The 21,277-nt window shown below is 41.7% G+C and overlaps 1 protein-coding gene across 2 annotated transcripts in view; it reads right to left on the bottom strand.

The window, feature by feature from the left end:
• The window catches only part of MOV10L1 (Mov10 like RNA helicase 1), a 772,466-nt gene that overhangs the window by 594,555 nt on the left and 156,634 nt on the right, over window positions 1-21,277 (bottom strand). For both annotated transcript variants that reach the window (XM_085650694.1, XM_085650695.1), the window contains exons 10-11: window positions 16,156-16,333; window positions 14,484-14,554 (exon numbers count right to left, since the gene is read on the bottom strand). In XM_085650694.1, coding sequence (XP_085506820.1) covers window positions 14,484-14,554; window positions 16,156-16,333 — 249 coding nt within the window. The remainder of the gene's footprint in view (window positions 1-14,483; window positions 14,555-16,155; window positions 16,334-21,277) is intronic.

Here is a 21,277-nt window from a genome sequence, read left to right as displayed (position 1 = left end):
AGGAGTGACTCATGCAATTATCTCGGGTGTCAATTTGTACTGCGGAATATTTGGGTAACTTACTCCTTCCTTTACAGTAACTTTTACAGGATCTACATTTTTCATTAATCCCAAATCTTCTCCTGTGAAATCCCATACCTCTTTTTTTTACTGTCTTTTTCAATTCTTGAGGCAATTCCTCGGGGTCAAATACAGCAAATGCCTCGGTAATCTCAGGTTCCATATTAGCTATAGTCATTTTATACAGTACGTCCTCATCAGGAGTCTCAAAAGCTACACCATCCGGAGTACATAATATTGTGCAGTTCATCTTGCACAGCAAGTCTCTCCCTAACAAATTTACAGGGCTTGAATAGCACACGACAAAACGGTGCATTTCAGAAAATTTCCCTATGTTAATTTTAACTGGTTCATTGAGATACGTTTTTATCTGTCTGTTGGATACTCCAACTACTTGGATCGTTTCATCCAAGAGAGGAAGATTTTTAACATCAGCTGACCTAACAGTTGAACGAGTAGCACCAGTATCTACTAGGAAAGTAATGTTTTCGTCATTAACCTTTCCATCCACAAATGGGCCTGTCTGGTCTACTTCTAGAGTTGCGTCAAGTACGCACTCCTCTTCCTCCCCTCGGCACCGTCAATAACTTTCTTCTGACTCACTCTCATCGCGTTGTAGCCTATACTGCGAAACACACTAGCGCGGCAGCTTTGTTACCTGTTCTTCATTGTAGAATCCTGTCTCATTACTGTATTTCTGAGGATTTACGCTCTGTGGAAAAGGCGGTTTTGGCGCCAGATTCTGTTGGGCAACAACCTGCTGCTGTCGCTGCGGTTGACAACTCACCTCATTCTGCACCTGTGGATTCAATGATGCATTATCACCATTAGCACTTGGGGGAAATTTACACTCGGTTCTCCAATGCCCTATTCTTCCGCAATTATGACATGGCCATTTCTTTTTGGCTTCATCTAAACTAATCTGTCCTTTTCCTTTCCCAATGTTAGGTTTTTGTCTCATGCCCGTACCATTTGCTTGTTCAATCAATTGAGCTTCCTGTCTCTCTGCCATTTTTATTTGAGCCCACATGGCTTTTTCTTTTAATTTACGCTGCTTTGCTTCAATTTCATCACTAAAATATTTAGCATGTCTCAGTACTTCATCTATCTTTTTATTTTGCCAATCTACTGCATGCTGTTTAATCATTTCACTTACTTCAGGTCGTAACCCATACACAAATCGATATACAAAATGACTCAAATCCTTCTCACTCAAATTTTTTTCATCCCCACTATATTGCTTAAAGGCAAGTATCAACCTCTCGTAATATGCGTGTACAGATTCCTTCGCTTCTTGATGAGTTCTATCAATCTTTAACCAATCAGTTTCTTTAGGAGGTACTTTATTTTTCAGAAAGGTAACTACTTGTTCATATTTTCTCATTACTTCTGGATCAGGGGCACCTGTTTTTGGATCTCAAGGGTATTCTTGAGTAGGCCAACCTATTGTAATTTTACAATCTGTCCATAGATCTGCTGGTACAATTATGTCAAATCAACTATTCAAATCAATCCATAGTACTTTTGATAATTTTACAAACCTGTCTACCTGCCTGTACCATTCAACCAGCTTCTCGCACAAGCGAGGAAAGTCATTGGTGAATGATAAAAGTATCTTGTCTGGTCCAGGGGACATGTACATAGCCTCCACCTGGAATCTCTCTCATGGGACATTCAGTTACTACCTTTTCTTTTCTTTTTCTCTTACCGGATAAGCTGCAAACGTTTTGTCTGTTGCATCGTCTTGTTTTCGAAACCATCTACTTTTCCATTTGTCTACATCGCCCCATTTTCTCAGTAAAATAATTACATCTTTAATCTGAGTTGTTCGTCCTGTAGTATTCAAATTTTCAATATCTTTTTCAGAAATGTCTACTCTGTATGGTTTTTGTAATGACTTTACCTTTTCAAAGTCAATACCCATTTCATTTGCTACTTCTTCTAATCTTTAATGTAAATTTCTTGCTCTCTACGTTATACTTTTGCATAGAAACATTAATTCCTCATCCTGATAGGTTTTTCAATCTTTCGGTTGGAATAGTTCCTACTATTAATTCTTCCAAAACTATTTTCAATTTAGACACATCTAAAGGTCTAGGTTCAGCATGTTATGTTATGTTAAAGGACTTTTATATAGCGCAGATTCACCAACTGGTCTCTTCGCGCTTTGGAGAGGAAGATAGCGTCCTAGTACCGTGCAATAACATAAGAAAAAGTGAGGTGTTATTCTAATGACAGGGCAGTTTTAAGAAGTTTCCTGAATTTCAAAAGAACGGGCTCCTTGCGCAGGTGTTCCGGCAGGTTATTCCAGAGATGTGGAAGAAGAGTCGAATAAGCCCTGCCCCCCTTGGAGGTGAGTTTAAACCGAGGGGGGACTAAAAGACCCGCCTCAGAGGACCGCAGAATACGTCTCGGGGGTATATATTTGAAAGCGCTCCTTAATGTATGCAGGTGCCTGGCCGTATAGGGCTTTATGAGTGATGCAGAGGCCTTTGAAGATGGCTCTTTGTTTCATCGGCAGCCAGTGCAGTTTGGTAAGGAGGTCAGAGGCATGCGCCCTTCTGGGCAGGACAAAAATCAGACGGGCTGCATCATTCTGCACCACCTGCAATTTCCTGATCAAGTTTAATGGCAGGCCAATGTACAAGGCGTTGCCATAATCCAGCCTTAAAATAATGGTAGCAGACACAATCATCTGCAATGAGGTCGTAGACAGGAGGGGCACAAGTTTACGTAATTGCCTCAGGAGGCCAATGCATGTCCCCACAACTGATGTAACTTGCCTAGCCATGGTGAGATCAGAGTCTATTTTAATACCTAAACTTTTCACCACAGGGACTGGGGAGGGGGCAGACCCCAGCTCCCGTGGCCAAAAAAGTTCACACCACGGGCTGTTTTTTGGGGGGACAGTCAGGACCTCTGTCTTGTCGGGATTGATCTTAAGCGAGTTGGCCGACATCCACTTTACGGTAAACCGTAATATATTCTGAACTCTTTCCTGAGCTAGTCTAGAGTTATCAAGCTGTACCAAAAGTTGTGTATCGTCGGCGTAGTTAAAAACTTGACAATCCATGTGTGCCAGACTCTCCACCAGTGGTTGGAGGTATAGATTGAAAAGGGGAGGGGACAAAGCAGAACCCTGAGGGACTCCGCAGGTCAGAGAGCCCTTGTCTGATATCTGTGTGCCCAGTTGGACCCGCTGGGTACGCCCCGACAGAAAGGACTCCAGCCATTGGTATGCTAGTCCCTTAATACCTGCATCCATAAGACGGGTCAGTAAAATTTTGTGGCTAACCGTATAGAATGCCGCTGACAGATTAAGTAAAATCGGGGCATTCGAAGTTTTCCTATCGGCAGCAATTCTCAGCTCATCCAGGACAGACAGCATCACCAGCTCTGTGCTGTGATGGGCTCTAAAGCCCGCCTGTCTGACCTGGAGCAGCTTATGGTCCTCTAAAAATGTTGAAAGAGTTTTGAGGACATTTTGTTCCAAAAGCTTTGATACAAAGGGGAGCTGAGAAATCGGCCTGTAATTTTTCAGGTCAGTCACATACGCTCCCATCTTTTTCAACAAAGGTGTAACCCTGGCTTCATTTAGGTCAGCTGGTACATAACCCGTTTCCAGCGAGGAATTTAGGAGACCGAGTCTGTTTCTCCATGCCCGTGATAGCCATACGAAAGATATCCGGGGAGCAAGGGTCTGCCGGAGAACCCGATTTTACCCTGTTTACCAAATGTTTTAAGGCTAGGGCATCAAGACAAGGGAAATGGGTGAGTTGAACACCCAGCGGAGCTGGGAGTGACTGAACTCTAACCGGCATCAGGGAGCTTCGACCGAGATCAGTCTCTTCGATCTCTAAGAGGATGTCCTTAACTTTACGAAGAAAGAACAATTGGTTATGCGTTACAATCACTGGGGGCGTCTTGGGATATACGCGTCGTTTTTTGGCTCAGCTCTTTCAGGATTCTAAACGTTTCCTTCTGTATGTTAAGAGCCTCTGAAATCCTATTCTCATAAAACTCCGCCTTCCTTACGAGGATCGCTTGTTTATATGAGGTCAATAGCTTTTTATATGAGACAAGTTGAAAAGGATCATAGTTTTTTCTCCATCGTTTCTCAGCCTGACGAAGATTCTGCTTACTCACTCTAAGCGCTTCATTGAACCAAGGCGCCCCCTGGCCTCTGTCTCTTACTTTGATCTTCCGCTCTGGCGCCAATTGGTCAAAGGCATTACAAAGGGTGGCCTTAAAGAGATCATAGACTTGATCTAAGCTACCGCCAGTGGTGTTAGAAGTGGAACAGGTGAGGAGTGCCATTAACTGCGCTGTCTCTATTTTTTTCCAGTCTCGTATCCACTTCCATACCTGCGGATGCTGAAGGAATGGGCTCTCGATCGGAACTCAACAGCTAACTATTGAATGGTCCGACCATGCACAGGGGCTAATACTGGTTAAAACTGCCAGTGGCTGTGAGGTCCAGACGAGATCTAAAATATGGCCTTTAATATGGGTAGGTTTATCAACTAATTGAACAAGATTAAAGGATTGTAATACCGCTTCTAGCTGGCTGGCAGCGGGCACTTTTTGTGACTTATCCCACTGGAAATTGAAATCACCTACCAGTAGACAACGTTTATACCTAGAGCATAAGTCTGAAACGACTTCCCAAAAAAAGTCAATAAACTTAGGGGAAGTCTGTGGGGGGCGGTAGGTTACCATTAACAGAACACACAAGTTTTTAAAAGTAACCTTAATTCCCAGTAAGTCTGCGCCCTCGATATTTTCGGCCAACACCTTAGTTACCGTTAGGTGTTTTTTGAAGAGGAGGGCCACCCCTCCTCCTCTTAAATCCCTTGTCCTATTATGCAAGAGAGCATCAAAGTTCTCAGGCAGTGCCGCAATTATATCGGCAATGGAGGAGTCATGTAGCCAGGTCTCCGTAAGGGCGAGTACATCTATATCACTCTCCTGGATGAGGGAAAAAACTTCCAGATGATGTTTCTGGAGTGAACGGGTGTTGAAGAGTATTATTTTTAGTCCCGGTGATTTATTCGAGACTACAATGTCGTGGCCCGGGCGCGTAGAGGCCAACAAAAGGTCTGCCTTGTTTTTCCGTAGAAGATTTTCCCAACGTAATCTCTTTAAAATGTGCCTTTCTAGGGTGTGACTCCCTGTGTCAAGTGCCATTAATTCTACAGTCGAGTAGAGCTTCGAAAGACTAAGGGGTCTGGCCCCTGGGCCCGGCCGGGTGCAGACGGGCCCGCCTCTGGCGCGCCTCCGCCGCGCCAACGGCGTGCCCGCTGCGCGCGCGCGCTGCGCGCTTGCATCTGCAGAGTTTAAATAGCAGATGCAGGCTACAAAAACTAGAGCGCTAACAAAAATGGCGCTAGGTCTGTGTCCTCAGCAAAACTGAAGAGGGACAACCGGCGCAGAAGAGCCTAAAGAAGAGAGCCCAACTAAGCACAGTAAAAGACAAATAAAATGTCAGTAGCAGCAGATATTTGTTCCTTTATTTTAAAAACGATTATTTTAAGCCAAATATTTAAAAGAAAGAGGGTGCAATGTGCAAAATGCAGTGTAAGGGACAATCGGTTCCCTTCAAGATATTAAATGCGGATAAGTGGACAGAAAATACAGGCAAGGTAACTGACAGCAATTAGTAATGGTAACACGGAATTTCAAAGCCTCAATCTCTCCTAAGTGAGCGCGCTTGCATCTGCAGAGTTTAAATAGCAGATGCAGGCTACAAAAACTAGAGCTTTTTGCTGTAAACTCCTTAACCATTCACTTAATTCATCAGAAGTAGGACCTACAGGAATCATTTCATTTCGTGTTTGTTCTAAGCTTTTTGGTGACCCTGGTACTGATTCTGTTGTCATTATTGCTCTATTTGCTAGACTGATTTATTGTCAAATTTTTAGGAGTACTTTGTTCAGAAATTCCTTCCGCTTGTCCCCATGAATTATCTCTTGAACCGCTTCTTTGTATTTCATTTTCTCTATTACTGTTATAAGGAATCGTCAGACAATGTTCACTATCCTTTTGTTTATCAAAAATCAGCATTACAGGTCCTATTGTAACAGGAACAGTTACAGCTTCCATGTTTTTAGTCAATTCCCTAATCTTTTCAGTTAACTCTAAAGCAGTTCTGGCTAATTCAGCTGAATTTTCATTTGCCATTTTACCAGGTTGTATATCTTCTGTTTCTCTAAACGGATTATTTCTTCCTACCTCATGTGGTATTGATTCAAATTTTATATTCTGTTGTGATTCTTTTACTGGGGCACTTGGTGTCAATAATGTGGAATTTGATTGATACGGGTGGATTTTTATAAAACATGTCCTCAAGAACATCATCCTCCGACTCACGCACACCATACTTATAACCTTCTGATCCTGTATTATTTCTCTTTTCTGTATATTTTCTACTAGTAGTCTCTTCAGCACTTCTCATAGGGAACATACCATCAGTCATATTTGCACTTCGCCATCTCCTCATTCTATCATCATGATTCTCTTGTCCACACGGTCTATCAAACATATATCTGTACCTTCCACCACTCCGCTGCTGTTCTCTGTCATACATCTCATCTTCCCATTCTGTCAATGCTTCAAACTGAGTAGGTCTAGGTCTTGGTTCTAGCTTCATCAATCTCTCTCTCAAATTCCTCAATACCGCTAAATTGAATGAACCATGTTCTGGAAATGCTAAAACTCCATCATCTTTTGTATACTTTGCCCAATTGTCTAACCAAATACATGTATGATAGCCATATTTCGCAACCATAAAGGATGCAGGTGATTTCGGTGGAGGACGCAACTGTCCCTCTCTAGTCACTATCGGTTTGTCCTTTTTAAATAAGTTCCCTTTATATATTGGTATTTTCCTAGCATATAGCGACATTTAAAGCGATAATACTCACCACTAGGATCCAAACAGGAACTCAAACATCACATAAGCAACATAAATCATGCGATATCTATTACCACATGTACTACTATTAATATGCGTACATATTTTAGTTATTAGAGTTATTTTGCCATGCAAATAGCAATTTCCCACGTGTAATTGGTGTATGTAAATGGTTGATTTAGTTTCACACAGCAATCCGTTAGTAAAATTATAATCAGTAGATTATATAGTTAGTCTTTTCATGCAAAATAGAGGAGGTATACAACATTTTGTTCTACCTGCTCCATCACTAACATTAAGGTACAGGGCCTCTAAGGGTGGCACAATAGGTGCTACAGTCCTTAGAGGCCTTTCCTGGTCACAGTGCCCTTCGTACCCATGGTACGTTTTACAAAGAACTTACATGTGGGCAGAGAGGTGCCAACTGGGAATGCAAAGGCACAGTTTTAGAGAAAGAACATAGGTCAGGGCACACTTAGTCAAAGAGCATCAACATCAGGTAAAAAGTGGGGGGCAACCATGCAAAAAGGGGCACTTACCTACAGTGTGTTCTCATACTCCAGTTTGCTGATGATGAGGGCTTATTTGATAGTTCTTTGGGTGTTTAGCGGAAGCCATCTGAAGATTGTTCTGAGAAGTCTGAGGTTTTGGAAGCAGAAGGAAGCAATCAAGTTGATCTGGCTGATCAGGTAGATTTGATTGCCAATAACGGTCTGTCCTAGTTTGGATGTCCAGTGGGCCGCAACCCAGAGCAAGGTGGCTTTCCTAAAGGGTACCATCTGCACCAGAGATCTGCAAACCTTTTTGCTGTGAGCTCCCTGAGCAAAATGTTTTCAAGTCGGGCCCCTGTCTAAAACTGCATGGCAGTATTTAGGGGAGCAGAAAGATCTGGATCGAGTGCAGGGGTTGGGATTGCCATTTTAGGAATAATGAATGTAAACACACTAAATGTAGGACTTATAAAAGAGCAAATATATCAAGCAATAACACGACTCCCTGATAAATGTGGTGTTGAGAACCCCTCACACTCTTGAGATCCAACGCTACTAAAAAGGTAACAACACATTTTGCAGCGCAATGGAAGGCCCATTGCAAAGTTTGAAAGTCACCTTTCTGTTGATTATTGCAGAATTTGGGTGTTAATCTGGCATTAATAAGGTGAGACATTAGCCCACAAAGGGTCAGCATGTGTAAAATTGATAAAATAATTAAGTATCGCTATCAAAAAAAGTACTGCATTAAGCAGCATATGGTGGATTTTTTACCACATAATTTAGTCAACCCTGCTATAAAATGTGTCCTTCCCACCGCATAATTCGAGCAGCCTTGCTTACACAGTGTGTAATACAGTTTTTAAAGACTTGCAGATTCACAGTTCTTTGTGTTACAGTCTAGACTTCATAGCATTATAAAGACACAAGTCGCGGATTCCACACTGTGCCAAGCATGATTCAATTGTGTGACACAAGGATAAGTTTAATTTGCATTTATTGTTCGTTTCCGGTATGTGCATTATTTTATATGCAGCTGGATGAATGTGAAAAAACAACAAAATACTTATAGAAAATGTTTTTCTTTTCTTTATAGTTACTTAGCCATGTTTTTGACTCCTCCCCCCCCCCAACCATAGCACTTAGAATAACTGTTGTCATAGTTTTAAATGCCGTTTATTGGCTGGATACAAATAAAGACAGTTTGGAAACTCAATAAAGAAAGTTGCACTTCCAGGCCATCTTCATTGAGAAGTATTTACAAAGTCATTTGCGCTACCCCTAGAAACATAGCTATGTCTCCCCAGGAGGGCGCGGCCCACTTTTTGAAACCCTCTGATCTACATCTTGTCTGAGTTGACCTTCAGAGAGCTGGTCTTTTACCCAGTTGGCGACTTTGTACATGAAGGTGGTTAATTTCAACTGGGTGTTTTTCGAGAAATAGAGGATGAGCTGGGAATCATCAGCATACAATACAATACTGATGCCGAGGGCATGAACAATGTTAGCGAATGGTGCAATGTAGATAATTAAGAGCATATGGCTGAGTGAGGGTCATTAAGCGACTCCACAGATCACGTTAGAACCAGAAGAGGAGTATGGATCCAGGCTGATGATCTGGGCGAGTCTAGTGAGGAAGAAGCTGATCCACTGGAGAGCGGGGACCTTGTATTCCAGTTTCGTGGAAGCACTGAAAGTGAAGGGGATGAGATGGTGATGAACACAGCAGAGAAGTCAAGGAGAACTGGTGTATCAGAGCAGTAAAAAAAAAAAAGGGGTCTAAGCTCGAGTGACAAAACCTTGACCAGGCAAAGGAACAGAAAGTATCTGACTGACAAGACTACTTCACTGGCGTGAAATGTTTGCTTGGTGTATCCGACACACGCTCCATCGCGGTCTGCCTGAATTTGTGCCTAGATCCAAGTCACATGCTAGCAGTACTTCTAGAGGCACTTTATATTTTCTTGGCATTTTTTCTCTAAAATATTTTTTAATTCACATTGTTTTTTGTCATTTAATTTATTACATTTGTGTAATTTAGAGTGGGATCTTTATTGTGTTTTGTTTTTTACTTTTTAAGTGCATTGGTACACACATGTTCTCCAGGTTAAGCCTCTATTTTAGGTGTCATAACTACCAGGGGTTGACATCCTGTTGACACCTTCGCCTGGACCCAACAGGTTAGTGATTTTATTATTTGTAGTGAGCTACCATCCATCTCAATTAATAATTCATTATATAAATTAACTAGAATGCTACAGCATTGATACTGTTAATTGATTACAGAGTTAAGGAGAAAGTAGTATTATATCCTCCTAAGATCACAGAATGGGGAATCCAGTGCAGAACCCAATAACTGTCTGCTGGATATTGTGAAGACTAAAAAAAAGGTTTACTGCCTTAGGACTAGCGGCGCTATATCGACTTACCCTCATTAAATTGAAAGCACTGTAACATACATTACACTGAGGAAATAAGCAGCACAGGTTAAGGTGGACCACACGTTTTTTACAGACTTGAGCCCTCCATGAAAAATGAAAACATTTCACTGATATCCCTTGCTCTCTCTTAAACACACACATACCCAATTGTGATCTATGGGCTGGAAGGGGAATGCTTTGTTATCTAGAGCAGTGGTTCTTAACCTTTTGACTTCTGTTGACCCCACTCAATCATTACTAGAATATGGTGACCCCCACAAGTCATTATTGGAAGATGGGGGTCCGCGGTCTAACCACTTTCTATAATTGTATCCTTAAAACAATACACAAAACTACAGGAACAATTATACACTAAACAAATGCTCACATATTGCGATATTTATTTGTATATAATTTATTGATGTAGTGTACTGATTTTATTATTATTTAACTTAGTGAAACAGTTACGGACCTGCAGGGGTCTTTGGACCACAGATAAAGAACCCCAAATTTAGACGTCTGTTTTGCGACTGTTAAGGCATGTTTGGGTCAGAATAATTTGTATTGTTAGGATATCAATTCTGGTACACGAGTAACAGCATTAAGGAGATGCACAAAATGGAACGTGAAACAGAATGATCGAATGAAAATACAAAAATAAATAGTGATTAATAGTTGCTGGTACCTATATAAACCAATACAGTGATCAAAGATCACAGAAATACCTGATGGTGCATCCGAAGTCGGAAGATGAATGGAAGGCAGAGGCTCCGAACTCCATCCTTACGGTTCCCTTGCCCCACTTAGCTGTGGGGAACTACAGGGTTTCTGTTGAAAGAGGCTCAACAGACTCCACCAATGGAAGCTAGGGGCTATGCGGATTATCTGCCATGGAGCATCAGGTCAGTGTGACTGTCGCACCACTCTATTTTGGGCAGTGCAACCATCACTTGATTTCCCCACCCAGAATCATCATGTGAGGCAGTGTTCCCGGGCAGAAAAAATAAAGAATGTCCCTCTGTGCCATTTGTATTTTGTTTTACTGAAACAAACTCCTGCTTTAAGAGTTTTTTTTCAGTGAAACAAAAAGGTTTGCCAGCAGGGCCGAAAATCCATGGCGCCATTCTCCCCCCAACAGGTGTTAAATCATCGGGGGAAGTCACTGCTTGTTAGAGGAAGGGGAATTACGTGGTGTGGAACCCTTGCCCCAACCTTTGCCATTGTTCCCTCTGTTTCCTCCTCTAAATAAGCCTCTTGTGGCGGAAGATTGATTGTTGCATTTGTACGAGGCAGCATTATTGTTTGAGGATGTGGTCTTGGACCCCCCACGATAGAAGAAGCAACAAAAGCAGCCACGATTTGAGGGAGACTGTACGGCTCCAACTGATCTAGCTACCTCAGTGAATCCTTAACCAGGCGTGCCTCCTGAGTAACACACTAGTGTTAATCTCTCGAGCTGCGGTGTCAGCAGCATCTAAACCACATCTAATAGAGGAATTGGAGATGAGCTTTCCTTCCTGTACTAAATCCTGAGCTTTAGCTTTGTGCTCATCTGGGAGATATTGGAGCAATTGCTCTACTTTGTGCCAATGCGCACTATCATACCTGGCTAATAGGGCCTGGGTGTTGGTAATGCGCCAATGTTTCGCTGCCTGGGTTGCTACTCGTTTACCAGAGGGGTCGAATAATTTTGGCTCCTTGTCCAAGGGGGAAGAGGGGGCATCCCCCGAGGTTTATGAATTGGCCCATTTACAGGCATTAGAGACAACCAGAGAGTCTAGTGGTAACTGCCCTTTAATAAAGACTGGATCAGACAGAGCAGCCTCATATTTTTTGTCTATTCTGGGAGTGAGAATATGAGCACTAACACGGTCTTTGAATATACCATCGGCATGTGTCATCATGCCTTTGAGCATAGGGAGAGTCTTCCTCTAGGGATTCTTTGAGTAATTGTGCCTGTGATATTCTGCAGCTCTAGCAAATAATTCTAAATACCCTACATTGTCGTCAGGAGGGCAAGGCTTGCAGGGTAAAGGTCTGGGTCATAGTCTGTAGATGAATCAGTATTGTAGCCTTTCCAGGGATCCACAGGTAAATGAGTATCTCCAACATCATCATCAGGTTGTGGTGGTGGAGAATTAGTTGGTGTGATAAGTAAATGTTCTAATGCTGGAGAAGGTGGTGAATGTGTAGGGGAACGTGGAGGAGGAGAAGGGTGAGTGCCGACATTCTTCCTCTTTAAAGGAATCGTATAATGTATGACTCAGGTTTGTGCTTTTGAGGCATTTTGTAAGAAGATGTCCTGTATCAGGATTAAGGTAATGTTCCTTTTGTTTTGGTCCGATTTTGGAGGTAGGACGTCCAAAATCAGACCCTGCAGCTTCGAAGGAGCATTTTTGGGTTTCGGCACTGAGGACTTCAGTGCCGGTTGGAATTACTTTTTGGCACGGAAGATTTGGGTTCCGAAGCCGTTTTTCATTTCGGTGTAGAGGGGTTTGGCTGCCAAAGCAGTCTTTGGCTTCAAGCCTGAAGGTTTTGGTTCGGTGCCTCATTATGGCCAACTTGATCCCGAGCCGGAAGGCTTAACGATGTGTTTCGAAGCTGAGCCGGGAGGCGGGGCGTTAATAACGTCTTCTCGGTGCCGACCATGGCCCGAAGGCGGAAGTGGAACCGAAGCCTTTTGTATGGTCTGAATTGGATTTCGGGGCAAGGGGTGTTCGGTATTACTGGGACGTTGACCTTGCAGTATGTAGTCTTCCATCTCGGAGTCCTATTCAGAAATAGATACAGGTTCTTTTTGCTCCTCTTCGGCCCCTTGTGCAGCAAATTCTTCTTGCTCGGATCCTTCACCGAAGATGTCCGGCGTGTATGAGATATTCTGGCTTTGCATTTCATGACATTGAGCAAGACGATCATGGAGCGTTTTCTTCGACTGAAAGGATCTGCATGCGTCGCAGTACTGTTTGTTGTGCTCCGGAGATAAGCACAAGTTGCACACTTAGTACAAGTCAGAGCACAGATACTTTGCATAGCACAGATGACAACATTTTAATGGTGTCCGTTCCTTCGACTGCGAGGTGGACCGACGCGGTTAGGCCCAATGTCCTTCCACGAGTCTTCCGATCAAAATAGAAATTTTCTTCAACCGATACGATACGCGGAGACGTGGGATATGCGCACAAAACAATACCGACGCAGGTAGAGTGGATTGCACACAAAGGGGTAGTCGAAGATTGGTTTCGTACCGGAGCACAGCAATACACGTCCGAACCAGATGGTGGAAAAAAACAATCTAATAATAGAGTTGATGCCCATGCGCTCTATCACCGAAAGGAGAAATCACCTAACCTTGTGACTGGAAAGACTTCTTCGAAGAAAAACAACTTGCAAACATCCGGACCCAACACTAGATGGCAGGAGTATGCAAAGCATGTGTTCTACAGCTCACATGCCTCTAACATGTAATTTATTATGTATGAGGATTCTTGGTAAAAAAAAACCTGCACATGATGTACATAACAGGATTAACATAGTCTGTTTTATTATTAATTACATAATCGTACTCACAACATATTGATTGTTGTAGGATCCCTGAGCCTACCTTTGTGGCATAAAAGAACCGCATCTACACTAGGTAACTAGAGGATATGCTTCCAGGCTGACAAAAGACACGGAGGTCCCTATACGCTGAAGCCTCAACACGCAGCAGTCAGACATCCCTTCTAGGGTGACCAAGATGGGGTCCTTCATTTTCTCCCATCAGGTATTGGAGTTGGCTCTTTCCTAGGGGATTTTTGGCTTTACACCTACATACATGCTAGGTACATTTAGGTATACTTAGGCAGGGTCCATATAGTAGGAGTACGCTTGATTACTGTCATGTTTATATGCCCGCATATATACACTCTTTTAGCACCATGGTAGAATTCTATCTTCTGTTCACTCTATTGGTGCTCGTAAACTTTTACATTTGCTTCTGTATAATTATTGTCACAGCAAAAATGTTTTATAAAAAAATTATGCTGGTTCAATAAATTCTAATTGAAAACGTCAACGTTTGTTCTATGTATCTCTTTGAGACTAAGTGAGAGCGACTGACTGAGCGAAAAGTACTATACTGTTTCCACGACCCCATACGGGTCAATGGTTGTCCTGTTCAATGGTTGCCAGAAACTATTCGCTTCTTGGTAAGGTTCGGGGGCTTATGGTGGCACTGTGAGCTAGCTGGTCAATAGGCTGACATATCCTGTGGGGATGTCCGGAAACATTCTGGACACCAATCCCTTAGTTTATGCTGTCCAACAAACATGCAGATTCAATGTACTTTTAGGAACTATGCAACACCTCAGAGAGGAAAGACATGGGATGGGCAACATTTTTATTGAATGAACAGAGGGCATAATTTGCAATTTCCAGTGCAACAAAATTAAATTAGATTCCACATTTCTGACACCACCTTGGATCACAAAGCAGGCTGAGGAAGGTATGTGTGGGCAAGTGCTTCTGAATGACTGTTAGGGAACCTATCAAAACTGCTTAAACACATATACCAACTTCTGTCACTGAGGAATTAATTTCTTTTCAAGAACAGCTACTTACCTCACTTACAAAACAGACGTATTCAACTACAGTTTCAGAGAAGTCCTGATGTCTTAATATCACACGGTCACCTACATAAGACAAAACAAAGCATTACATTGGTCTCTGAATAAAAAAAGTAAGCGACTATCCACATAGAAAAATGATATCACTTTGAAATCACAATGACAAATGTATTAAATATTTATGTTTGATTTGTTTCTTAGGCTCTCTGGCTTAATACATCTATTTTGTGCATGGCTTAAGTGCAAATCTAAGGAGAAAAACATTTCTTTGGGGTATTTTCACAGCAGGCACCAAGATATTTGCCTATTTTGCCTAGTTACAGATAATGGCCCAGCAGGAAGCACACATGGGTTCTGCCAGAAGCATTTCTTCTGCTACACTGGACAGTCATCCCCTATGCCATTATTTTAAGAATGCTCTCAATAACCATAGTTCCAGTGGAACAATGTTTCCAACATTGCAAAGTCAGCTTAGGTAACAGGATTTGAATATCAGTTGAATTACAGTGTTGCTTCACTGAAAATTAAAGTGCACATCACTGCAGGTGTGGAGAAGTAAGTAGTGGAAAGCGGACAGCATGGAGAATATAGGAGGTGAGGAAAGGAGATGTCATGAGGTGGTGGGATAGGAAAGCATTGAAGGAGTGAAGAGGGAAGCATACAGAACATTGGAGTAGCGGAGAGGCAAAATGGAAGAGCAGGGAGGAAGACTGAAAAGGCGAGAAGAGATTCGAGGAAGAGTGAAGAGAAGGTGACAGGAGTAGAGCAGACAAAAAAGAATGGAGACAAATGGCAGAAAACCAAATCATATAGACAGGAGGGGTGAGCCAAAGAAACAGACAGAGAGGGAATAGAACTGCTGAGGAAAAAGCGGAAACCTATCTCAGATTGCCCTTGACCCAGGTACCAACTGGAGCGGGGTACCGAGTCCCTTACTGCCATGATGTTGAGGTGGGAACAGAGCCTCAGGTAAGTTTTAGGGTACTAGTGGGGAAAACCCACAGTCTAACCCATACCCAATATTATAGCACTAACAGGTGTACCAGTGGAGTGCTTCAAGGGCTCTTTGTACACATGATTGGGGAAAATGCACTGTGCTGGGAGGTCGATAAATAGGATAGGAGACAGAATGAAAAAGAAATGAAGGAAAAAGTGTTGCATGATAAATACCTTATTCTTCTTCTGAGGAGAAAAGAAGCAACATCACTCCTGCTTTAGGCAGGGGAGTCTCTTTCAGTTTTCTTCAAAAATGTTAAACTAAAAGGACTGGATGGTTCTGCAATTTTAATACTGTAAGCAATTTAATTCCCAACATTGTTGGAAGAACTTTCTCCTGAAAAACATGTTTGCCATTCCCCACTATATACATTATTCAAATTAATTTTAAAATCCCAAAAGTGTATCAAAAAGGTACAAGCAGTTATCTTTAGGAAATCTTCCAGCAATTGTTTCATATCCAGATGTGCAGTGGAAAAAGAGTATTTATTAAAGGAATGACTAGGATTGCACAGTACATGTATCTAAGAACGGCAAAAGAATCCAGACTATTAAAGTTACAGTCAATGCTTTTTTGGCTATTAGACATACGCCTAAGCTTTAGTTAGTCCTGCTACTTATTCTTTCATTGTGTAATTCCAAGAAAGGACAAAAATAAAATGAAGAACAACCTTGATATAAGGACGGCCGACCTTCTGCCACACCAGGCACTTCAACGACCAAGAAATTTCCGTTTCTTTTCAGGATCACACCACTCATGCTGAACTCTTTGATCTCAATTTCATCTTGAATCTCCTCAAGCCACAGCAGAGTAGAAAAGGTCTTCTTATAATTATCAACATTCAATGTCTGAAAAATAAACCAAGAAGCTATCTGAAGAAAACAGGAACTGAAACCAGACACACATATAAATAATCATTTTGAAAAAGTCACTTTGTTTCACGGTTTGTGGAAATTATTGTAACCTACGAAACCCTTACTCTTCAGTAGGCTTGTATTCTCCTTTGTTCAAACACCTCTAAATTTCTCCCAATGATAATTCATTCATAACAAGATAGAGAGTACAACTACTTTTCTTACTACTATAATAAAAACGTTACTGATGAGGTACAGCAGACTTTTTGGCAAGGCCATGAGACAAAGCTGGTTTATGTACAACCTTTTATTACTTTTTACAATAGGAAAAGGAAGCAAAGAGGTAACCGACATTATTTTTAAAAAAAAACTCAAAGATAAACAGTAACCCATCACTAACGGCATTCAATTTTTCTATTTTCCGATTGTAGCTGCACCATCTGAGACTCCTCCTTTGGGAGAAAATGCACATAAATGTGATCTTTCAATGAGACTTAAAGAACCTTTTGGGTATTTCCCATCGCGCTCTCTCCCCTCTAGCGTGGCTCTGTCCTTGTCCCTGCAGTAAATGTGACATTTCTCCATTCCTTTAATGTTGCCATACAGCCTTACACTTGTCTCCAGAACCCTGTAGTATGGTGTGGTTGGTGATACTGGGGATAAGAGGCCAGGCCTAGCTGCAGCAAAGCATGAGTTTTAGGCTCAGCAGTATGACTTTGATGCACACATGAACACCGATCTTCACTCTACCTCACACTGACATGGCAAGTTTTTTGAAGAGCTCATATTTCCTATCGATTCTATCAATATTTAGGAGAAGTATTCAGGCATATCCTCTCCATATAACCTGTACTTGACAGATTAATAAGGGCTCAAAATAAATCCACTCTTCCTTTTAAAGAAAATGTTGATTAGAGGAGTAATCTATAGGCTGTCATGGAGTAAGAAGTTTGATTAAAGAAGCCTCTGCTTTTTTATTAATGCAGAATCAATGGCATGGCCGTGAAATCTCCTTCCATTCACTCTCATTCAGCCCAAGCAGTGGGCAAGTGTGAGCCCATGTTCAACTTCAAAGCTTTTTCAGTGTCCCTTGTTCCGCCTATTCAAGAGATCTGTTCATGCCCATGCTACACATATAAACTAATGATGTAGCATGTTTTTGTTAGTTAAAGCTATGCACAAGTGTTGTTTTCCACCTGCAAACTTGATCTTCCTGAGGTGATAGCAACTCTACAAGTAAAACCAAAGGACTTTGTGAACATCAAATTTCTAAAAAGTCTCAAACATTCAAAATGGTAAAAAAGATGAAGGATTATTTTCCAGGTGATATGGAAACCAGAAGCAATTGTTGATATAAAGGAAGAATACAGCCAGCTACATAACCGTAAAAAACATGAAAAGCTGTGAGGAATAGAGAGGTTGGAGGTCACACAATCTGAATGAAATGATACAATTAAAGGAATCAAAAATCTTGCTCACCGTTCATCATCTCCCTCACATACTGATCAATGGGACCACCCAGTGTTCATATATCCTTGTGCTATTGGTTATTAAATGAAGAAGTCAGAGGTCAACTGCCCCACTGGCTGAAAACGGTGTGATAAAAGAGCTAAAACAACCCTAATCTCTAGGTGTTCCCCTGGGTTGGGAAAGAATAACGAATATTCAGTGATTAAGAACACTCTAGCTGAGAGTTCTTGGAAGGGTTTATAGCTCCTAAACAGGACCAACAAGGCTTCATCTAGATAATTGACTAAGCAAAAAGTGGAATGTTGAGTCATGTTGGCTGCATGATATTAGGATCAGTGTTCTTCCCCGTTCAGTTAAAGATTCAGTCTAAGGCTGGGGCTGAGCTGGTTATCTCATAGCTCCCGGTGGGGTTCCTAAACCTGTAACTTGTTCCTAAATAAAGTACCGGAACCTGCTTGCTTCCTATGTCATCTTACCAGCATACAACTTCTAAATGTAACAGTGGTGATGAGTAAAAACATAAGGGATTTAAAGGAGCAGTAATTGATGGTCCATGAAACTATCAAGCTGAAGAAGGACCCCACCAGTGCCACAAGACCTAGCAGTCCCAACACAGAGACCACCTTCTGTGAAGAGTATGTCACAGCCCGAACAACCAGCACATTGGCGTGATGCACAAGAGCTGAAGAAAGTGCTGAAGAAAATACTTCACTGTACAACACAAAGAGGGGTCCCGTTTGCTAAAGAAACTCAGAGTGTTACTTTAATTTGCTGGAGTCTTGGATGATGCTGGGATTGTAAATAGTGCTGAGTTGCAGATCTGGAATCCACCCAGGATCGTGGCGTTGTGAATCCTCCCCCTCTGCAGCCTAAGAGAGGATGGTACTGACACTTAATAGTTATTAATGAGCTTTGTCCTGTCTGGATCTGTGCAAACAAAAGCCCTTAAAGCACAAGAATGCGAGAAAATGATAACAGAGGTCAGGGATGCAATGTTAATCACTGCAAACAAATGAAGAGAAAAAGAAAGAGGGCGGGAAGGAAGGAAAAGCGAAAGAAAGGGCATTAGAATAAGGAAGTAACTGTTACAAGAAAGAAGGGTCAAAAGAATGAACGGGTGGATGATTGGAAGGGTAAAAGAACATGTGCATGGTGGTTGAAAGAAAGTGGCTGGGACAATGAAAGGCAGTATGAATGGGTAGATGAATTGATGGACGTTTGTATGGACGGATGAAAGGATGGATCGGTAAAAGGAGCGTGAATTGATTGATGAAAAATAATGATTGGATAGGTAAAAGGATGGATGAATGGTTGAAAGTGAGAGTGGAACGACTGATAGAACACTAATAATGATATGGTACATAGTTGGGTGGGTGAAAGGAGGGATGGATGCAAGCATGAAAAGATTGATGGATGGATGTATTGAAGGCTTAAAGAATGGAGAGGTAGAGGTACAAAAGGCGGGATGATGGGACCTCATCTAGGGTGGATAGGGCTGACTCACTTCCCTCATCGATGGTGCTCAGGGTATGGGTGAAAGTGGGGGTATTTTAATTTTCTGGCTACTCCCTTGACCGAGGATCATAGACCTGTGAGCTCTCTCTAATTTTAAAGACTGGAACCAGTATACATCGTGCTACAACATTTTGCCAGACATCAAAATTGGGGTACCGGTATCTGTCATCAGCAAAAAAAAGTTTAACTCTTACAGGAATAAAATGAAATTCTGTTGGACTCAGCACGGCCTCCGCAGCAGCAGAGCCTGTTCAGCGACTCCTTGCAGAAGGGGTGCCCAGCCTTGTGGAGCCCACATTGGATACAGCCAGCAGCTTCAGCCCACTGCAGATTGTCGACTTCTAAAGAAAAAAAACTAAGTGCGGACCTAGAAATCTTCACCACAACTTCATCCAGCGGCCCCTCAATGCTAACGCCTCCTCTTCAGAAACCGCAGGCTCCTTTGCCCCGCTGGATTTTACCTCCTCAGACATTTTTCTTCTAAACTTTTTTTTAAGTCTAAAGGTAAGCAGAGACTGGCCTAATCCACTTTGTGTATCCAAACCACGCCCCATCCTGGTAAGCCATAACTTTCAACTTTGTCCCGATCTCACACGACTAGATAGATGTCTGCGGTTGGCGCGTTCATCTTCTTGTTGCTATTTTAATACTCTAAAAAATTCATAACTCTGGTTCTACTGATTGAATGTTTGTTATTTTGGTGTCAAATACCCTTAGTAAAATGTACTTGGTTTTTCTAAATTGGTGTGCAATTTTTCTTGTGTAGAGATTTCACATTATTGAGATCAACATTTGCCACATCTCGTATCTGTGTTTTTGCCCATCTGTTGTGTTATCAAATAATCTTATTATCATGTTGTCATAACTGGAAATTGTATTTTTCCTTTGTATGAATCTAATGTATATCAGAAATATTTAAATCATTGGTTATTATGAACAATTCAATCAGTTTGATGATATGTATGTATGGATAGGTGGTTGAATGTAGTGTGTATGTAGCTGTATAATTGGGACTTCTCTGTCCTGAAATTGCATATAACGAACAATATTCAGAGATATTATTTAATAAAATATATATTTGTATTTTTCTAATTTAAAGCGTCAGTTTTCTTCTCTTATAATCACCTCGATCAGTTGTATTTAAATACCGTTTGAAGTTGCCCAAGGAATTTTACAGTATGTATTTCCCTGCCAAGGTGAACTTCACATTAGTAGCAGGGGGCCCCGTATCTTTACAGAGATTTCACATTATTACTGTTTGTGTGCTGCATAAATACTTTACATATTGCCTCTAATATAAGGCTGACTGCTCTGGTAACAAGCTAACAGAGGTTTAAGCACAGGTTACTTTAGAGACTTTTTGTGGTTCTTTCTTACAAGGACTGTGGCTGTTGCTTGACCAGGGTGCTCATCCCAGAAAACCAACAGCCCAATTTCTCACAACGTCCATCATATCATCTTGGCAGACGGGGCATTCTCTAGATGGGACAAACACTGTACTGATTGTTCACAAGCAATCCCTCTACAGTCTATATTTGTTGCTAGATGCTATATAAGCAAGCTTGAAATTGTTGCTCATCGCGCTCAAAAGTTGAGGCTTACTTCTCAGAGACGTTAAGTTCTGTAATTCTGATTCCTCCACATGAATCAGTCTTTTGTATGCCTGTCCTGCTACTATGTGCGAAATCACCATCCAGTTACTCCAGTCCATCAGCATTCAAATTTCTACGCCACTGTTCCAGCCCCTACATCTACATCAAAACGTACGTTTCTATTCTGCCTTCACTTTCAATACTTTTAAGATGAAAGATTCTGACTTGAGTATTAGTCCAAGCCTATCTAGAAATAATGCATTTGTCAATTTCTCCTTCTGCTTTTGGAGCTACACTAGAACAGCCTCCATCTGCAATGTGTGCCTCTGTTGGATACTGAGTAGACTTGCTCAAACTTCCA

The sequence above is a fragment of the Triturus cristatus genome, chromosome 4_1 (assembly GCF_964204655.1).
Source record: "Triturus cristatus chromosome 4_1, aTriCri1.1, whole genome shotgun sequence".
Taxonomy (NCBI): domain Eukaryota; kingdom Metazoa; phylum Chordata; class Amphibia; order Caudata; family Salamandridae; genus Triturus; species Triturus cristatus.
The sequence above is the reverse complement of the archived record's forward strand: the minus strand, read 5'-3'. Positions and strand labels throughout refer to the sequence as shown.